General features: G+C 43.5%; 1 protein-coding gene across 8 annotated transcripts in view; it reads right to left on the minus strand.

The window, feature by feature from the left end:
* PLCB4 (phospholipase C beta 4) overlaps positions 1-20,162 on the minus strand; it is a 478,321-nt gene that overhangs the window by 104,728 nt on the left and 353,431 nt on the right. For 7 of the 8 annotated variants that reach the window (XM_081559122.1, XM_081559119.1, XM_081559121.1 and 4 more), the window contains 5 exons: positions 18,331-18,410; positions 15,499-15,552; positions 9,406-9,487; positions 8,323-8,423; positions 7,613-7,670 (listed from right to left, as the gene is read on the minus strand). In XM_081559122.1, the coding sequence (XP_081415248.1) occupies positions 7,613-7,670; positions 8,323-8,423; positions 9,406-9,487; positions 15,499-15,552; positions 18,331-18,410 (375 nt within the window). Of the gene's footprint in view, positions 1-7,612; positions 7,671-8,322; positions 8,424-9,405; positions 9,488-15,498; positions 15,553-18,330; positions 18,411-18,872; positions 19,298-20,162 lie in introns of all 8 variants that reach the window. The other variant, XM_081559123.1, reaches the window with a different exon arrangement.

Genomic DNA, 20,162 nt, shown 5'->3' on the forward strand with positions numbered 1-20,162 from the left:
CAAAGAAACTTCCAAACCCCTAAAGTTAGATAGACAAATACAATTTCATTTTCATTATATCTTTCTACATGAATGAAAGATTTTGGGGGCATTGTGAACTTAATTCTCTTGAGTAAATATGTATGAAAATGAACCCCTTGTAATAAGGATGAAAATCTGCACAAGGATATTTACAAGCTCAAAACAACATGAAAATTTGTACTTAAATATCAGTGTTCAGAAATTCTGTTTCACTGTGAAATCTAACTTGGTTTGCCCTGAGGAAATCCTCTGGGCAGAAAGTGCATCAATATTTAAAGACATTTGGGAGGTTGGTAATGTCATTCTTTTCAAATCAGCACCCATAGGCTCCTGGTATTACATTATATGAGGCACTGGGAACAAATTTCTGCAGTTCTGCCACCCTAACTTCACAGCAAAGATGAAAAAAGTCCAATTTACTAACTTACTTAGCTACAATCGAATGTGTGTGTATGTGTGTGTGTGTGTGTGTGTGTGTGTGTGTGTATCTGTCTGTCTTTTTGTATCTACAGATAGTGGGTCTATTAAACTTCCTTAATGTTCATGGTAGATTTAAGGACCAAACACTGAGTCTCTGGTCATCCATCAAATAAAGAAAGAGAGGAAACTGGAATGAAAAAATGGCAGATTATCATGTGAGCAAAACTCAGTCAATAGATAGGACCCTAGAAATGACTCTTTACCCAAATATATGCACAGACTTTGAAAAGCACTATTAGAAAAGTATTGAAGAAACAACTGTTAAAAGTTCATATGGATCTCCCTTGCCTATTTGTTTTGGAACGGTCATTTGAAGAGTGGGGCACACAGCATGAATGCCTTTGGCCAATAGGACACTTGATGTCATTTCCTAGAGCACTCGTGGCCTAACCTGTTCTGGTCCTCCCACAATCCCCCCGAGTGATGAGTGTTAACTCCTAAGGAATCAATATCTCTTTGCCAATTTATTCCAATGAAGCATGCTTCTGTTGGAATCTAAGAAGTAACGGCTCATATCCATGCAAGTGCTAGAGCAGAAACTGTTACATGAATAACAGGCCTCGAGTCCATAAAGAAAAAAAGTCCTGGGGTGCAGAGAGATGGTACAGCGGACCATGGGGTGCCAGGCAGGTGAAGCATGCTCCGAGCCATCTCGTTCAGGAAATGGATGCTGGCATGCAACTCCAGAGCCCTCCCCAAGGGAGCAGCAACAAGCACCGCCCCTCCAGGGAGAATGCAGTGTTTTTAAACCAGGCAAATAAATAACCAGTACATTTTCTGGGTACTTTCCTTCTCCCGTCTCTGTAAACACTCCCACGGAAGAAGATGGATGTGGTACAAAGGGGCCTTTTTGGACCCCACAGTGGTTCTGTTCGTGGTTGGCCACTACACTCACAAGGTTTTCTTTCTTATTAGGATTAAAGTCTTTCAGTATAAAGATATGCTCTCTGGTAAGTGTTCAGGACTCATGGAGATCATGGGGGCAAATTCATATGAATTTAAGAGAAAGGAGAGCCTCAGTTAAAGAAAGAAACAAAGTTAGGAAAAGGAAGAAAGGGGATCCAAGTGTTCTCAGGCGCTGTCTGTGCACAGCGGTGTGTGTGCTCTAGCCTGGTTCCTCCTGCAGTGCAGTTTCTGAAGCAGGGGTGTCACCCCCACCCAGGAGCTTGAGAGGGATGTGCGTTCTGGGGCCCCACTCTAAACCTACCAAAGGACTTTCTGCGATGGAACCTACAAATCTGTATTTTAACAATCTTGTCAGTTGATTCTGATGTGCTCAAATTTAAGAAGTGTGACTCTAGTATGTAAAGGTATGCTTTTAAATATATTTGCCCATCAGTTTAAAAAATAGTATCTTAGTTCTGCAAGGATAGAAGAATGCTAAACATCTGAAATCTGCTCCCAAGTAACCCTCATCAAAATTTATAAGAGGGCATAATATTCACTGGAAGAATATCCTTCTTTCAGAAACAACAGCCAGGAAAACCAAGTCCTTAAAATGTATGTATCATAATCCCCTTATTCTACATTTGCAGCAAATAAGCACCACAACAATATGAAACTTCACTTCTCTTTACATCTGCTTTACCAGATAACCTTTTGCTTTCCCGAAAATGTTCACATTTCAGAAAGGAAGCACAGTGCAATCTGGATAACCCAAAGGCAAGGAAACAATGGTAAAACTTGTATTAAAAGTCACAAAAATATAATCTTTATTTGAAGAAACAAAGAGGAGAAAGATCTTTTCCAGGACATCTCAGAGAAATAAGACTGCAGAAGATTTCCACTTAGTCAAAAGCACTGTGGGGTGAATGTATCACAGCTCTGAGGGGAGAGACCATAGGTCTGCAGCTGGGATTTGGGGAAGCAATGTACTGAGAGCATACACCCCATGATGTTCAGAACTGTATAAAATATAATACTGACTAGCTTCTGAAAATAGTTTACAGAACTGTGACCACGTAATACGAAGAGACAATGATATATCTTTCTTATTATGTCTGTACTCTTCTTGAGAAAAGACATCAACGGGCTTAATCTGAGCAGCACTGGGAAAGAGAGATGTTGACATAAATAATATTCAAAAGAGATATAAAAAGATAAAGGAATAATTGGCAAGCCTTACTCATAGAACTAAATAATTCCTTTTCTGCCATTAAAGAAGAAAGACATGGAAAATGGAAAGTGATCTTGAGCCCTTTCTTACAGTCTTTCAACTGAAAAATAAAAGAAATGATTAACAAAATCAGGTTCAGCTCTAATGTGATCCTATGATACATGAGAGGCAGGAGGCAGATTACCAGCAACCAGAAAACAAAGCTAACTCTGGATTCTCGTGCTTGTCCAAGACCTCTCTCCTCTCCTTTCTTATTCTGATCTCTCTCTCCAGCTCCCATGCACCTCTCAATTCTGCAGGGCCTCATTTGCTATCTGTAAGAAGTCACACCAAAGCCTTTGACTGTGTGGATCACAACAAACTGTGGAAAATTCTGAAAGAGATGGGCATACCAGATAACCTGACCTGCCTCTTGAGAAATCTGTATGCAGGTCAAGAAGCAACAGTTAGAACTGGACATGGAACAACAGACTGGTTCCAAATAGGAAAAGGAGTACATCAAGGCTGTATATTGTCACCCTGCTTATTTAACTTATATGCAGAGTACATCATGAGAAACGCTGGGCTGGAGGAAGCACAAGTTGGAATAAAGATTGCTGGGAGAAGTATCAATAACCTCAGATATGCAGATGGCACCACCCTTATGGCAGAAAGCAAAGAGGAACTAAAGAGGCTCTTGATGAAAGTGAAAGACAAGAGTGAAAAAGTTGGCTTAAAACTCAACATTCAGAAAACTAAGATCACGGCATCCAGTCCCATCACTTCATGGCAAATAGATGGGGAAACAATGGAAACAGTGACAGACTTTATTTTTTGGGGCTCCAAAATCACTGCAGATGTTGACTGAAGCCATGAAATTAAAAGACACTTGCTCCTTGGAAGAAAAGCTATGACCAACTTAGACAGCATATTAAAAAGCAGAGACATTACTTTGCCAAGAAAGGTCTGTCTAGTCAAAGCTATGGTTTTTCCAGGAGTCATGTATGGATGTGAGAGTTGGACTATAAAGAAAGCTGAGCGCCGAAGAATTGATGCTTTTGAACTGTGGTGTTGGAGAAGACTCTTGAGAGTCCCTTGGACTGCAAGGAGATCCAACCAGTCCATCCTAAAGGAAATCAGTCCTGAATATTCATTGGAAGGACTGATGCTGAAGCTGAAGCTCCAATACTTTGGCCACCTGATGTGAAGAACCGACTCATTGGAAAAGACCCTGATGCAGGCAAAGACTGAAGGTGGGAGGAGAGAGAAGGGGATGACAGAGGATGAGATGGTTGGATGTTATCACCAATGCGATGGACATGAGTTTGAGCAAGCTCCAGTAGTTGGTGTTGGACAGGGAGGCCTGGTGTGCTGCAGTCCATGGGGTTGCAAAAAGTCAGACACGACTGAGAGACTGAACTGAACTGAAATGGACAATGAAGGTAAAACTAAAATCAATTCAGTTTCTCATTAGGAATGGGGAAAGAGAGGTGAAACTAACTGAAGCCAAGAGGCTTTAATTAGTCCTGACACATAGAGAACTGAGTTGGTGGCACTACCCAACCAGGTGCTAGCTCATAGTGAGTGTCCTCACCAGCTCTTCTGGACTCAACTTCACTATTTTCGTAATATTGGCACATACACACACACACACAAGCTTCCCTCAGCCCACTGGATGGGACCAAGAAATACAGCTATGCCAAAATTTTAGATCCGAGTGGTAGATTTCCATGGCTAAATTCATTATGGAGAATAACAAGTTTATAAGGTCATGCTGCTCTCACATTCCTCCCATTGACAGCAATGATACCAAGGAGATATCCAGTGCTTCACAGACTCTAATGTGCAGACAAAGCACCTGGAGAAAATGTTCAATGCATTTTCCAACTCCGCAGGTCTGGGGTGGGACCTGGGGTTCTGCATTTCTAACAAGTTCCTTGTGGATACTGAGGCCGCTGGTCCCCAGACCACACCCTGGGGAGCAGTGAACATGGAGATACTGGGGATGAGACAAGGAGCAGATCCAAAACTCCTTGTGAAAAGCCAGTAAGTGGTGACGGCATGGGCAGAGAGCAGGTCGTACAAAGCCCTACACAGCAACGAGGCAGGAAACAGACCATAGTCTCTCCTCTCCTTCCAAATTCCTGGAGATACACATTAATACACTGAACAGAAAACTTCACATAAGGAGTAAAGGGACTCACAAGCTGGAAGGTAGTGGGAGGCAACATGGCTTTTGCTAATATATGATAAATACCATTTTTTCCTGTTAAATGTTAAAATAAGTGTTAGTCACTCAGTTGTGTCTGACTCTTTGCAGCCCCATGGACTGCAGCCTGCCAGGCTCCTCTGTCCATGGAATTTTCAAGGCAAGAATACTGGAGCGGGTTGCCATTTCCTTCTCCAGGAGAACTGGTTAATGCTCGTAGGTGTGTGTTTATTGATTCTTTTCTTTGTTCATCATTTCTCTGGTTACCTTGTTGAACTCTCTTATCTATTCAAAGAGTTTTTGATGGCTTTTGATATTCAGGTTACACGATCATCTGCAAATAATGAACAGGGTCTTGTCCTTTTGTGTTCCTGGGACTCATTTATTTTTTCTTGTCCTGTTGCATCCAGGGCTTCTAATACAATGTTAAATTCCAGCTTATTGAGACTATGTGGCTAAGGCATTTGAAAGTGTTTAGATCTAAGCTCTTGGAGTCAGAGACCTTTAACATTGCAATGCCTGCTCCTTTCCAGAGTGAATTCTGTCTCCTCTCATTATGGGTTTCGATGGTGCTCTGCCCATGGGGTGCTTTAGATTTTGGAACAATGAGAGGGAGAGTCCTCAAAAGTCCTATGGGTGCAAGGTGCTGGCAGAACACTCTACATTTGACAGCCTTCTTCAAGGAGACATTCTGATTTCTGTCTAGTTCTTCCAGCTGAGTTCACTAGGACAGAAAAGGAAGAGATTCAGGGTAGACACTTTGACTAAAAATAAAAGCTGTATAGTTTCCTGGACTTGTAGTCTTGTAGTTTCTGTGACCTAAAGAAATCCAGAATGATACCAATTCAATTAGCCCCACCCCCAAATTAAAAGTGCCTCCTTACTGTTAATGAAAAGCCAAACAGAAGGAAACATAAGCAAATGAATACTACTGGCCAGTGTAATATTGATGGATAAAAGCTACCAAGGAGAAAGTATTTAAGAAAGAATTTGGATGGCAGAGCCAGAAAATACATGTGATCATCCCTTTTTAAATTAATTTTTTTTTTTTTTTTTTTGTCTATGACATAAGAATTACAAGAGTAGTTACTGGGAAGGTCTACAAAAGTCTCCCATACAAGGAAGGGCATGAGATAAGGACCCATGAATGCAGCACCTACGCTGAAGACTTCAGAACTGTTTCTTCATTTGAACAGCACACATGCAATGCATATTGAGTCTCTGCTACGTTAATAGACGGCTGAGTACCAGCTTCATCCCAGAGCACACAAGAGGCCTTTCTCTAGGAAGCGCTACACTGATGATGTGGTGCATCTTCTCTCCAGTAAATGTCTGCCCTCTTTCGTAGAAAGCAAGATTTTTGCCTATCTCACCAAAACTTAAGATGATCAATGACCCAAAGTATATGTAAAGCTGAGAGAGATAAAACAATACATTTTTTAAAAGAAGCAGAAGATGGGGAAAGGGTTAAGGAGGCAGAGCAAAGCAACTTAACTTCTGAACAACAGTGGCATAAGAATGTGGATAATATCTGGGTAAAGATTATGAACGTAATATCCGCATAACCAAAAAATAGTGGAGTGAAAAAACTTGAAATGTTTCAAAGTAAAATAAATATTGTGGTGTACTGAAAGGATTACTTTAAAGTAGGCATCTGTGCTGATATATGGGGGACCTTGTCTCTCTTGCATCTGGGCTTCCAGGCTCTGGGTATCATAGCTTCTCAAGTGCAACCCTACAAATCGGGAGCCACTGGGCCCTGAGTTGGAAAAGAACAGAGAAGCCCTTCAGAAAAGATGTGCTATGTGTCTTCAAACTGGGAAATCAGTCTGCCTGCTGCTTTCTCTTGAGGCAATACCTTCTACCTGGCATGATCTTGTCTACCTTAACGTTTTGTCTTTCTATGGTATAATGGTTACTATCAATTGTTTTGGAACAAAAGTATACTGTCCATCCCTCATTTAAAGTCTTCTTATTATTTAATGTGCTAGACAAAAAGTGCATTTCCCTTTTTTTCATTAACAAGAGCTTCAATGGGTTTCACTGAAAACACTTTCTTGTACATGTAGATAAAAATAAAGTTAATTTTAGTTGTCATAAAAATTGTAACGTTTATGTGTTCTGAAATATATTTCTCTTGGGCTTAAGCAAATTTTGTCAACTAGTTTTGGTTGTTGAGTGATTCACATTCTAAAATTAGTTCTGAGCTTGTTACAAAAATAAAAAGTAAAAGTTTAACCTGCCATTCCATTGGCCTAATATGCACTACGTTTTCACCCAGGAACTCCAGTGTTGTGCTTGTTGTCAAAATATTCTATTCAAACCTACATATTTTGCTTACATGCAATCCATTAAAAGACAAAAATAAGGGTTTCCCAGTCCATGCAAAAGTATGAGAAAAAGTTAGCAATGGCGAATCTAACTATAGGGTGGTAAACTCAATCCATTCTCTTTCTATTTCTTACAAGTAAATAGAAAAAAAAAAGACAAGTACCTTAAATATCATCTTGCAAAACACAGACACATTTAATTAAGTGAATATATTATCAAATTCACACACATACACAGACTCAGAGCTACACATCAAAGCAAGAAACCAACAAAAAAGCAGTGTGCAAAGCCAATGAGGAAGCGCATGGACACACGAGGGCAGCAGCTGATTTTTGCACCTGGTAAAGCCATCATGGAAAGATCAGCAGGTCAGAAGCAAAGCAAATGGGGTGCAGGATGCAGGCATGCAATGAGGATGCTGGAGGAAGCAAGCCACTGCACACAGACTGATGGAGTTAATGTATGAAAAAGCTTACTTCATTTAGAAAGCTCACTAATTGGTCTACCGTTAAATAATCAGTTTTGTCTCCATTGCTGAAAAGAAATTTATTAGAAAAAGTAAGTTTGGTATATGATGCTACAGGAGGTACGATTTACATGTTGACATTTGTTGACGATAATCCTAAACTTATTTTTCTAAACCTGAAGTAGTGGTGAACTCTTAAAATGGCCAGAGACTGTTTGTAAAGAAAAAAAAAAAACAAAGCACTCCAACAACAGCAAAGGCAAGAAATTACTCCCCCTAGCTGATAGAAAATATCTGCAATCCTTCTTTTGCATTATCCAAAGGCATTATTATAAAACAACATGTAAGTCATCCATTTGAAATAATTGGAATGAATGGACTTTTGAACAACATAATAACATTCCAAATCGAATCTAGTTAGTTCACATAATGGGTTAATACCTAAAGGAGCAGGTTAACATTGTAGGTAGTTAGTAAAGCCAATGCAGGGAGAGGAGGGGGGAAAGTTCCAGGTGCTGCAACCAACTTATGTAAAAGTTTCTCAAAAAATCAGAGTGAACTTTTACACCAAATAAACTAAGGGGTGAAAATGTAACCCTGGCTAGACATTCCTAGATACTGTCAACATATTATATGAAGATATTAGGACAAAAAATGTTTTTAAAGTCTAAAAGAGCAAGGATAACTTTGATGTGACATTTTCTCATAAATGGAACTTACATTTTTTTGAAAAGATCCTCTATATCTGTCCGAGGACAAATCTTTTGTGTCAGTTCATAGAACTTTTCATAAGTAAATGCAGCAGGCTCAATTTCGTCATTCTGGAAAGAATAGAAGCATGTCATAAATCAGGCACTGTTCTCTCTCTTTGGAGGATCTACCGAATCTACAGGTTCATGAAGCAGAGTGATGACTACTTGTAACTCCAGGGTTTTCATCTCTGGTTCTTGCTGATAGGAGCCAGAAGGCCCACTGCTGGCCAGCCTATGAGACTATGGCGCATGTAAGTGAGTGTTTCCAGTCGCCAGGAGTCCATGGTTTGGGTGTTCAGACACTGGCCACAGCTGTGCTTGCTCTGGGAGATACTCCACAGAACAAACACAGAGAAACATTTCTTCCTTCTCTCCTTGCCACAAGGATGCTGACTAAATCAAACCCAATGTTTTCTTATGCTTATTTTGTGAATTTTCACAGGCGACATAAAGGGACTTCTATAAGAGTTTCCTTTTCATAATGAACCTTATATTTCAAATAGGATTTGTTAAGGCAGTAACAGCTTAGATCTTTCTTGCAGTTAATACACTCATTGCAACTATTTTACTTTTTAAATTTATTTCACTGCAGCTATTTTAAATCCAAAGGGCTAAAAACTCAAATGTTTTGCTTGGGGAGAGGTGCTTCATAAAATATCGCATAGCTGTCCTGAAGAACTTAATTTATGAGCCATTTTTCATGCCGACATTGTGCATGATTCAGCCAATGTTGATGGGCTTCTATAAAATAAGCTTTCAATACGCTGTGTGAAAGAGCAGCCTGCTATCATTTCCTTTTCTTAATAAAGTTGACAGGAACATTTGGAAATACACTATTTGAATACTATAATGTTTAGGTTACAATGCCCAGAAGACAAAAGGAAGGAAGGATAGAAGGAAAGAGAATAAAGGAAAAATTGACTGTACTATATGTGACTGAACCTAATTCTGAATCTAACTGAATCAGTTTAATGTAAATAATCTTACTTATTACATGAGGACAAAAATACACAAAGTGGTTTTAGCAACATGTTATTAAATTAATGAATACCTTTCCACTGGGAAGACCTAGCTCCTTGAGTGCTTGAAAGATCACCTTTTCTGTTTTCCCCGATGCAAAGGTTCTAGTAATACTAAGGCAGAAAAGGAAAAAAAAAAGTTGCTATTAATTCTGTTTTCTCTGATGCAAAGATCCAAGTAAAACTAAGGATGGTGGGATAGAGGAGAAGAAAAAGGAAAATAAAATTACTTGTCATTTCTGGGTATTTTTCACTCCCCAAACTGGCTCCTGCAATGGCCCTCTGGTGACTAGAGCTGGTTGTACCAGTCAGGTGACTTGATTCTAAGACAGACAGTCCCCCAGGCTACTTGTGAACATATGCATCCAGGATCCAGACCACTGGACAACCACAGTAATACATTTTGATCCTATCAAATTGCTTTCTTAGGAAAAAGGGATGTGGCAGATGGAACAGCAGATCTAGAACAGAAGTTCGTGGTGACTTGGGGAGAGGAAGGAGGCCCCTTAGGATGCAGCCCATGCCTGGGGTCATCCTTTCCTGGCCCCATACTGAAGCTGACATGCATTATCAGACATATTTCATTTGTTTGTTTCTTATGTTTTCCAAGCCAAGCACCCATGAGCTACTCTGACATGTCAGCTGCCTCAAGGATTGGGGACTTTATTAAGAAAGTGACAGATATCATGGAGAAGGGAGGCAGGGGAACAATCATCCAGTGTTTCAGCAGAATCTTGGCACTACCCTGAGATGTGGTATTTTTGAATAATGGTGGTACTTTTGAACTAGTATGGTGTGCATCAAGGCTAGGAAAATGGGTAACACCTTAAGTAGCGTATTTCCTGATGATGATAAAAGTAGGAGAGAGACTCCTTCTGACTAAAACACTGGTAACACTCAGAACAAACACAGCTGAGGAGAGGACTTAGACCCTAGAATCCACACTTGACTCTGAGCCACGTCTGCGCCACCCAAAGAGCCTTCATTCACTGCCTGAGTGGAAGTTCGGGTAGTTAATTACCACAATGACATAAATCAGAAGTTCAGCCATTGGGGGAAGAGGTCTGACTTTCCTGTGTGAGCTGTGGCTGTGGAACACCTTCCCAGGAGCACAGGATGGTGAGCCTCCCCGCCTCAGCTTGTCACGCGCCCCGCCATCCGTGTGAGTGGAGGCCAGCTCCACGGGCGAGCACTGACCGGTTTACCTTGGTCAGCGGGAAAAAGCGCCCCTTCCACTGCAGTGACAGCCTCAAGGAGAGACTAGAAGAACTAGCTACAGGGAGATGAACTGCTGCGCATTCATTCAAAACTTTACTGTTTCATACTCCGTCTAAGAATACTTCAGGAAGTGCATTTTTAAGAGTGTTTGAGACAACTGTATCCAAATATAGGGAGGCCTATGAATTCTCTTTAACAGACCCGCAGAGCATACATGTGTATTAAACCAGTTTCAGGGCAGAGGGTGCTATGCCCACATTTTCCCACTTCTCTAGAGTTCATGGAACTTTCATACATTGGATTAAGAAGTACTTTATCTGCCCTTTATAATGTAGAGAAAGTAGCTGTTCATTTTGTCCTTTTTGAAAAAGAGTATGTACGTGTTAGGGCTGCCCAAGTGGTTCAGTGGTAAAGAATCTGTCTGTCCATGCAGGAGACTTAGGCTTGATCCTTGGCAGACAACGTGTGCTGGGGAGATGGTGTGGCAGGGAGGGGAAGAGTCTGCAGGAGGAGAATGCTGGCTGGGGCTTGGGAAGATGACATGGAACAGAAAGCAGAACAAGGACATCTCACGGGAGTAGGAGGTTAAGAATTTGTGGGGACAGAGAAACTGAGATGGAGAAAACAGGGTGTCCAGGGCCACGAAGGAGGAAAATCCATGTGGGAATATATCAGTGAGGGCAAAGTCAGAGCCCAGAGACATGACTATTCAGAAGATAATAAAGGCAAGAGCTGGGAACTCCCTGTCTGTCCAAGTTAGGACTCCAGGCTTCCACTTCAGGGGACATGAGTTTGATTCCCGGTCAGTGAAGTAAGATTCCACATGCTGTATGGCATGTGCAAGTGCATAAATGAATAAATAAATAAAGACAAGAGGTTATGTGATGGCCAGAAGGGCTTGTTCTCAGGCCCATCTTTGCATGAGGGGACAAGAGAAAACAGGAGAAGGAAGGGAAAGAGACCATTCCCCTGGAGGTGAGGGAAGAGGAGGGGGCTGCCTTCTCTCCAGGCAGCTTGCAGAGTTATTCTTGGGCCTTAAATGGATTTGGCTCGGGAGTGAGGAGGGTTGTGGAGCAAAGGTGAATTCTCTGAGTTTCCAGCTGCATCAGAGAGGCAGTATTTAACCAGAAGAAACACACTTATCACAGGCTGAGAGAAACACACTTATCACTGGCTGGGAGCATTCAGATAGCATCAGAGGGCATTTCTTTGGCAGGCAGAGTATGTATAAAGGACTGTGATTCATGCAACCCTTTATACACAGCACCACAGAGCACAGCTCAGTGCTTCACAGCAAACCGGTGTTCAGTGAGCGTATTGAATCAAAACAGACCACCTTTCCCAAAGGAAGTGTAAGAGAAGCAAATACCCATAAGTGGTGCCCAGCCCTATCTGATCAAATTCCCTGTTCCAGGAGACCTTACAGATGATCAAGACAGCAATGACTCTAGAAGCTGAGTCTCGCTCTGCCCTCAAAGGCTCTACAATCCATCCAGCAGTGTTAACACTAGCTTTGCAGTCAAGGAGGTGCATGAAGGGAAGCCCCACAGATCCAGACCCTCACTGAAGCAGGCCGGGCCTTCGGGATGTGGACGGATTATGTGGACACTGGGCGGCTGGGACCACTCCTGAGGTCTCAGCCCTCTTAAGACACACTTTCCTTTGGGACTTCTTCTAGCCATAGCTGTCGGTTCTAACTCCAGCTTACAAGGAATGGGAAACAGCAAAAAAATATAGATAAAGAGAGTGACTTTCAAAGCTTTGGTCTGGGTGGGAAGGTAAACTGAGCATGAGTGTGTAAGTTTGGGAGAAAGGCAGATGGCAGAAGAGAAGGTGCAAAGAAAGGAGAAGCGGCGGGTAAAGAGCATTCTCCCCTCGTTCCTTAATTCTTCTTAGTCACTAAATATCGGCTACAACCGCCGAACAGGGGCCATGCTCAACCTGATCTAATGACCATGGAGCCAGATCTCCTCTAACATTACACACACTACACTAATAGTTTCCATTTTAAAAACTTCAGGGTGATAGCGATGAAACGGCAGTTTAAAGTGTTTACTCTTCGTATCCATTAAAATATTCAGAACAATTTCCACCTTGCCCTTGGCAGCTCATCCACACAAAGATTTATCCGCTTTTCACTGGCTTGATATCAATTCTCCTTCAACTCTGTCAAACCGCCCCAGACCACAGATGTCCTGTGTCAAACACCTGTTAATACTGGCAGCCACCACAGAGTTCATGTCAGAGAGCACTAACGAAGATGACAGAATATCTAGGCTATTTCTACAGAAAGAGGCGGCTGATAATTTTGCTCGTGAACAGGCTGGATCAGGCTTCCAAGCTTGTGTAACAAAGGCTTGATTAGTAGGATGTGTACACATGACACCAGCACTGCTGGTTAGGAGTCTGACCACAGTCTCTGTGTTTCTACTTTGTCCATTTCCTGAACCTTTTCTTGGAAGAAAAATCAGGAGAGCAAGGTATGTAAAAACAGACCCCACTTACATTGCTGGTCTTCAGACTGATCTTCGTTCTAAGTTTGGACTTGTTACTTCAGAGTGTATGTGTGTGCTCAGTCGTGTCTGACTCTTTGTGTCCCCATGAACTGTAACCATCCAGGCTCCTCTGTCTGTGGGATTCTCCAGGCAAGAACAGTGGAGCAGGCTGTCATTTCCCTTTCCAGGGGATCTTCCTGACCCAGGGATCAAACTCTCCTCTCTTGTGCCCCTGGCATTGGCAGGGAGAGTCTTTACCACTGCACCACCTGGGAAGCCCTATTACTTCAATACTTATTTGTAAATAAAGATGCACTAAATATTTGGCAATAGCTGTAGGATCCTGAGATACATTAAAATCATTATCCTGCTATTCTCAATAGAGCAAAGGGTTTTAAATAAAATAAGGATCAGTGTAAAGTGTCTTTGCCAACAAACATTGATCAAGGGTGCTAGCAGGGCTTTTTGTTTTTAAGATTTTTTTTTTTTTGATGTGGACCATTTCTTAAAAGTTTTTATTGAATTTTTTACAATATTATCTCTGTTTTATGTTTTGCTTGTTTTTTTGGCCTCTAGGCATGTGGGATCTTACCTCCTCAACCAGGGATTGAACCTGCAGCCCTTGCATTCAAAGGTGCGAAGCTTTAACCACTGGACTACCAGAGGAGTCCCTAGCAGGGCTTTTTAAAAAACTTCTAAAGTAAATGCAAAATTGACTTGCTAGTAAGTTATTAAATAAAAAATAGAGAATCCTACATATAGGTTTGTAAAGACCACAACAGATGCATGAAGTTGATAACTCTGTAAACCCTCAATAAATGGTGAAATAAAAAGATTACTGCCTGGTCTTCTTTACAACGTGGATGCCCTGTGTTTCCTCATTGATACCTCAGCTGTGTCACATGGATACCTTAGTTCATGACTGCTATAATCCACAGAATTAAGGAAAACGATCTCTAGGATAGTTCTATTAAATGTGAAAGGATGCTGAGGGAAACGCCCTCAGGGGCATGCAGAATGGAAGCTTCGAGGCTAGCAGAGAGGGAGGGAAAGCAGAGGCAGAAACAGCCAGCGTGATCCGTGTGCAGCTGCTCCAAGGCTCTCCCCTAAACGTCACGCAAGGGGTGACCTGTCCCCCTCATCCTGATGGTTACCCATTCCAAGACAGGCTCCACCTGGTGGCTCTGGGTTCTGCCTGTGGTTATTTGCTGGTTGGCTTCTTTGCTAAACGTGTTGGGCAAGAAGTCAACTTGAACACGAGCCTGGAAAATTCTTGAAGAGTGGGTCAGGATCTGGGGAGCTCATGCTGAGTTCAGGTTCATGACTCTGAATACACTCCTGGCTTCAGATGGGCAGCAGACGCCCTGGGGCCCAGGCCAGCTTTTGGAATTACCTCAGAGTGCTTACCACAAACACCAGCCAAAATGACACTGGGGAGCTGGGTGAAGAACCCCCATCACTCCCACTGCAAGAGCTTCCAATGGACACACAGGCCAGGAGCAGTCCTAACGCTGGGAGCAGCGGAGGAGAGGGGGGCCCTTGGAGGGTGAGGCATGTTGGCTTGAGGCCTGAAGCACAGGCGTGGAGGCCGTTTCCGGCTCATCTTCTCTTCACTCTTGGCTCCACCAGGCTGTACTGCCTCTTTCTCCCTCATCACTGCTACTTTGGGCAGGCTGAAGGGGAAGCGACAGTCCTGAAGGGTGTGTGGTGTCAGTGACAACACACCCAGACTCAGTGGTGTCCACTGGCCCTGGGCACAGAGGACTGACGGAACCCAGAATGAGCTGCAATGTCCACAGGCATCGCACCTCCTAAGACACATCCATACCCTTCTACTGTAGGTGCAGAACAGAAAAGAAACTTCTTTAATTTTAGCAATGGTTATTCGGGGCAAGTAGGTGAAAGATGAAAGAAAGTGAAAGTGTTGGTTGCTCAGTTGTGTTCGACTCTTTTTGGACCCACCACGGACTGTAGCCCCCCAGGCTCCTCTGTCCATGGAATTTCCCAGGTAAGAATACTGGAGTCAGTTGCCATTTCCTTCTCTAGGGGATCTTCCCAATCCAGGGATTGAATCTGGGTCTCCTGCATTGCATGCAGCTTCTTTATCATCTGAGACACCAGGGAAGCTACTTAAATCCTAAAAACCCACTTATCTGAAAATTAAAAAAATACTCCTACCTTTTCAGATGTTATCAGACTTACTGCTACCCATTCTGAGAAAAAATGCGATTTTACATCCATAAGTGACTTTTACGAAGTGAACACAGCATCTGATAATGTGATTCAAATTAAGACTCCAGAAATACCTGTAACTAAAGCAATTAACAAGTCCTTGTCGGGGGCTTTCTCTGTGGACTGGTATCATGAGGGCCGACCCAGGCTGTGCAGAGCACTCAGGAATAACCGACTTACCTCCTAACTGGAATTTTCCCATTTGTGTTGGTCATAAATGCCAATTTCATCCAGCTGGAAAACAACAGTAACAACTGTTTTAATGTTTCTTGGGAGGAACAGCTTCCATCTGTTTAAAAACTTTAAAAGATAGTTCACTCAAAGACTATTTATTCAGAAAACCAGAGACAATCGCACACCATAACATAAATTTACTGTTTGTCAGATTTAGCTAATAAAAATATAACTCTCAGTTAAATTCGAACTTCAGATAAATAACAAATCCTTTTTTTTTGTTTTACTACAGGTATGTTCCAAATATTGCTTAGGATGTACTTATACTAAAACATTATTTGTTACTTATTCAAATTTCATGGAGAGTCCCATATTTTATCTGGCAATCCTAGATGAATTAGGAAATTGGGTGTTTGCATTGAACACAGCATTTTATAGGCACTTGTTTGGTGACTGGTCTTGTCCTTGACTGCTGTTTAATCTACTAAGGGGTTAAGAAAGGCAACGGCATGGTGACAGCAGCCAGGCTTGTCTGAAGGTCAGTGGGGACCACCCTGGCCCTTACCCCTCTGCCACCCCAGTGGAGCAGTGAAGTGCAAATGGAGAAATAGGCAGGTGTGAGCCTTTTGTGACCTACTCCTCATGCAACTGGCAGATGGTTGGACACCATCTCCATAAAGGAATCTGGATCCTTAACTTGCCACTGTCAGAGAAGTTCATCAACTCAAACTGATGGTGAAAAACGCCGTGCTTTTCCCAGGTTTTCAGGACTCAGGGGGACCCGGAACATTTATCCTTTGGTGCCAGGGCTGTTCTTAGCTACTGACTCCATTCTCACTGTTCTTGTAAATAATCTAACAATCTGCAGAACATGATGATTTGGTAAAGCTTCTGTCTCAAGTCAATGTTCCTCGAAGCACAAGTGGCTACCTTTAAGGGGCTAGTTTCAGGACCACAGGAGTGAGGCAGTGGGCAGACAGGGAGAGATGGTCACATCAAGCTGTGCTCTCAGCCAGGCTTTGTCCCGAGGCCACTGGGACCTCTGGAGTGTGATCTGCACCAGGATTGGCGGCAAGGGGGCAGGCTCTGATATCCTGTCTCAGCCTGTCACTGGCCGTGGGCTTCCTTTCTGAAGAAGGGGCTAGTGTAGGATCAGCCCTCCTCAACCATGGACATGAAGGGTCAACCCTAAGGGACTCTGTGGATTTTGGTATGGGCAGGGGTCCTGGAGCCAGTCCCCTGAGATACTCTGGGAGGCTGCGATCTACTGGGCCCTGTGATCCCCTGTAAGCAGAGGGTGGTTCTCTGGAGAAGCAGGCAGACGTGAGCCCTGAGTGACCTCACCGTCCAGCGGCTGGTGGATGGGTGAATACCAGCAATGGAAAGGGGTCTGGGCAGAACACCCACGAGGGCAGCTAAGATCTGGCATCCAGACAAAAGGAATCGGCTCCCTCAGGCCTAAGAGGGCATGCCAAAAGTCTGAGATCCTTTGGGATTCCATGACATCAAAATATCTGCTGGGCTGCTCTTTATTTTTAAGAAATCATGCCAGAGCAAGTGCAAAGGGAAAGGAGAAAGAGCTGCACAAAAATAGGAATATACAAGACTGAACAACTCCCCTCTTCTAAGACAATGGGAAAATACTGGAATGAGGGCATCAAAATCAAAATAACTCATTCTAAGTGAGGGGGAATGAGGGGTCAAGCACCAGCTTTGCATGGCCTCATTTGCTCTGCAAGGAATCTTAGGAGTAGTGTTACCACCTTCACTCACAGATGAGGACAGCGAGGCACAAGGCTAATAACTTTCCGAAAGTAATCGGGCAGTTCTATTTCCAGTTTTTTGTACACCCATGGCTGATTCATGTCAATGTATGGCAAAAACCACTACAATACTGTAAAGTAATTAGCCTCCAATTAAAAAAAAAACAACAGTCATCGGGCAACGAAGTGACCAACCCGGGAATTATAGCAGAGCCCATGCTCTTAGAGCACTGCCGAAGGGACCAGAGTAAGACACGGAAGGCCCGAAGGGCAGAGCTCTCCTTCCATCTTCCACAGTCAGGAAACCCCACCCTGGGTGCTGGCCGCCCAGCTAAGAGACGCGTGCAGCCTGCTCAGCGCAGGCTCTCCACGTGGTCCTCCCCCGCACCGCCCGGCGCCCGCCATGGGCACTGGACCACTGCTTCTCAAACAGGCAGACTGGGGCTTTGGCTAGGATTTCTACTTGAGTAACTTTCACGTCACCTATCAAGAATGACTTGATAGGGTTAAAAGCTACCACCTGGCACCTCTCTGAATTTTGGATAAAGTGAGTTGGGGTAAGGAAGGCCTGCCTTCTGAAGTTCAAAGTACCTTTGGATCCCTGACTGCTTGTGAAACAGTCCCTGGGGCCAGTGCTCCTCTCCCTCCGGAGTGGTGGGTGCTTCTGCGAAAGGCTCCCTTCGGCCGCGCTCCCCATCCCTCAGTCTCAGGCAGTAGAGGCTCGAACTGCACCCAGCCCCCAGCTATGGCCCCAGGCACGCAAAGATACTTATCAGCAGCCTGGGGACACAAAAGCCAAGGCCCACAACCCAGGGGACACTGAGGAAGTGGAGTTTCAGTATCTTCCTGCTACCAACCATCCCCTTCAAATAGGTTTTGGGCTGTGGGCATCATACATGCCTGTCAGGTGGCAGGAAGGGTACCAATGTGTAGTGGTCAATGACTTCTCCAAAGTCAGGAGCACAGATGGGAAGGCAAGGAAGGTGCTGCCTGGTGCATATACGTAGCCTTCATCTCCTAGTCTGCATTTGCTTGGTAAAACCCAAGAACAAAGGGTCATGCAAACAAAACTCACTGCTTCTTGAGGCATGTCATCGGGCTGACGTTGTTGGCCCTGAAGTTGTGTATGATGGCTCTCAGGCCTTCGACCCATTGCTGAAAGAGAAAGAAGAAAGCGTTCCTGGTGAGCAAATGCACCGGAGCTAAACCGGCAGGTTCTTATTAGACAGCCCATATCCATTTTGTGGAAGAATAATATAAACTCTTCTTTATCTCCTTCCTGCCACACACCCATTCGCATCAAATGCTCACATTTTGTGCTTTAATAAACAGTTTTCACTCATTCCGTGAAGATAACTGTGGCACACACAGTGTCATTCAATCTGGGTTGTCACAAAGGAATGCTGCCCACTGACCGACTGCTTAAGTCTTCTATTTGCAGCCTGCTGAAATATAAGTCTCTTCAGCTGCCAGCAATCTTGACTGTTTGTAAAGCAACATTATACAATACATGGTGACATGTTTAATTACTCTTGTTTTAGAGGACGAATGTTTTAGGGGTTCATCCATTTTATTGTGGGATTCTATTTCATTGTAAGAATTTGTTATCTCTCTTACCTGTCTGTGTTTTCCAGTAAAGCCTCAAAAAATAAAGCAGGCATTGACTGCCAGGATACCCAGCAGAAACAGCAATGTACTTGTAGAGTTTCTGTAGAAGGCCTTGGACTTCAGCTTTAGTTCACAACATCACTCCAAGGATTTACAAGGACGAGTGAAGAAGCCCATGTGCGGCAGTGAAGGAATTTAGGTTTCCCAAGAGCATTTGACTAGAAAAGGCTGGCCTGCGAATTAAGGCCGACTCTGCTCATAGGCTCAATAACAGATGCCAGTGATGCCATACCAAGCTTCTAAAATACAGTCACACTCTTGGCAAAATGCTTTGTAGCAAATTCATAATACTGAGGGTTCAAACAGAAGTGGGGTCCACACATAGGCCAGCTTTTACCTTCTTAGGTTTAGAGTCTGACTGCTGTAGCTCTGTGCTGAGGAGGGAAAGTATTTTGAAATAGTAATGTAGATGTACAGTATACCCGCCCTGTCCAATACGGCAGCCACTTGTTGCATGTGGCTAAATTACACTGAATAAAAATTAATGAAATTAATTAAGTTTCAGCTAAATAAAAATAAAATTCAGCATCTTCTGCACTCATCACACTTCAAATACTCAAAACCCAATGTGTGCGGACTGGCGGGGCTAAGATGGCGGAGGAATAGGACGGGGAGACCACTCTCTCCTCCACAAATTTATCGAAAGAACATCTGAACGCTGACCAAACTTCACAAAACTACTTCTGAAGGCTGGCAGAGGACGTCAGGCTTCCACAAAGACAGCGCATTATCTTCAAAAGCAGGTAGGAGAAATTATAAAAGATAAAAAGAGAGACAAAAGAGCTAGGGACGGAGACCCGTCCTGGGGAGGGAGTCGTAAAAGAGGAGATATTTCCAAGCACCAGGAAACCCTCCCACCGGCGGGTGTGGGGGAAGATTTCTTATCTCGGAGGGCAACGTAACTGGGAGGAAAAAATAAATAAAATCCACAGATTACGTGCCTAAAGCAACTCCCAGCAAAGAACCCCAGACGCTCGCATCATCCGCCACCAGCAAGTGGGGGCTGAACGGAGAGGAGCGGGCGGTACTGCCTAGGGTAAGGACCGGGCCCAAGTGCCCCGAGGGCAATCTGAGGGAGCTAACGTGAGATAGTAACCTAAACTGTGGGACAGCCAGAGAGAGAGAACTATCCCGCGAAAAGCCCAACTCTAAGGCACTGCCCGCCCGCTCACAGAACAAAGGACTGAGCGATACCAGAGGAGAGCTAGCCGGCTGCGGACCGCCCCATCCCCCGCCGGA

Source organism: Giraffa tippelskirchi, chromosome 13 (genome assembly GCF_054371585.1).
Source record: "Giraffa tippelskirchi isolate mGirTip1 chromosome 13, T2T-mGirTip1v1.2.pri, whole genome shotgun sequence".
In the NCBI taxonomy this organism is placed as follows: domain Eukaryota; kingdom Metazoa; phylum Chordata; class Mammalia; order Artiodactyla; family Giraffidae; genus Giraffa; species Giraffa tippelskirchi.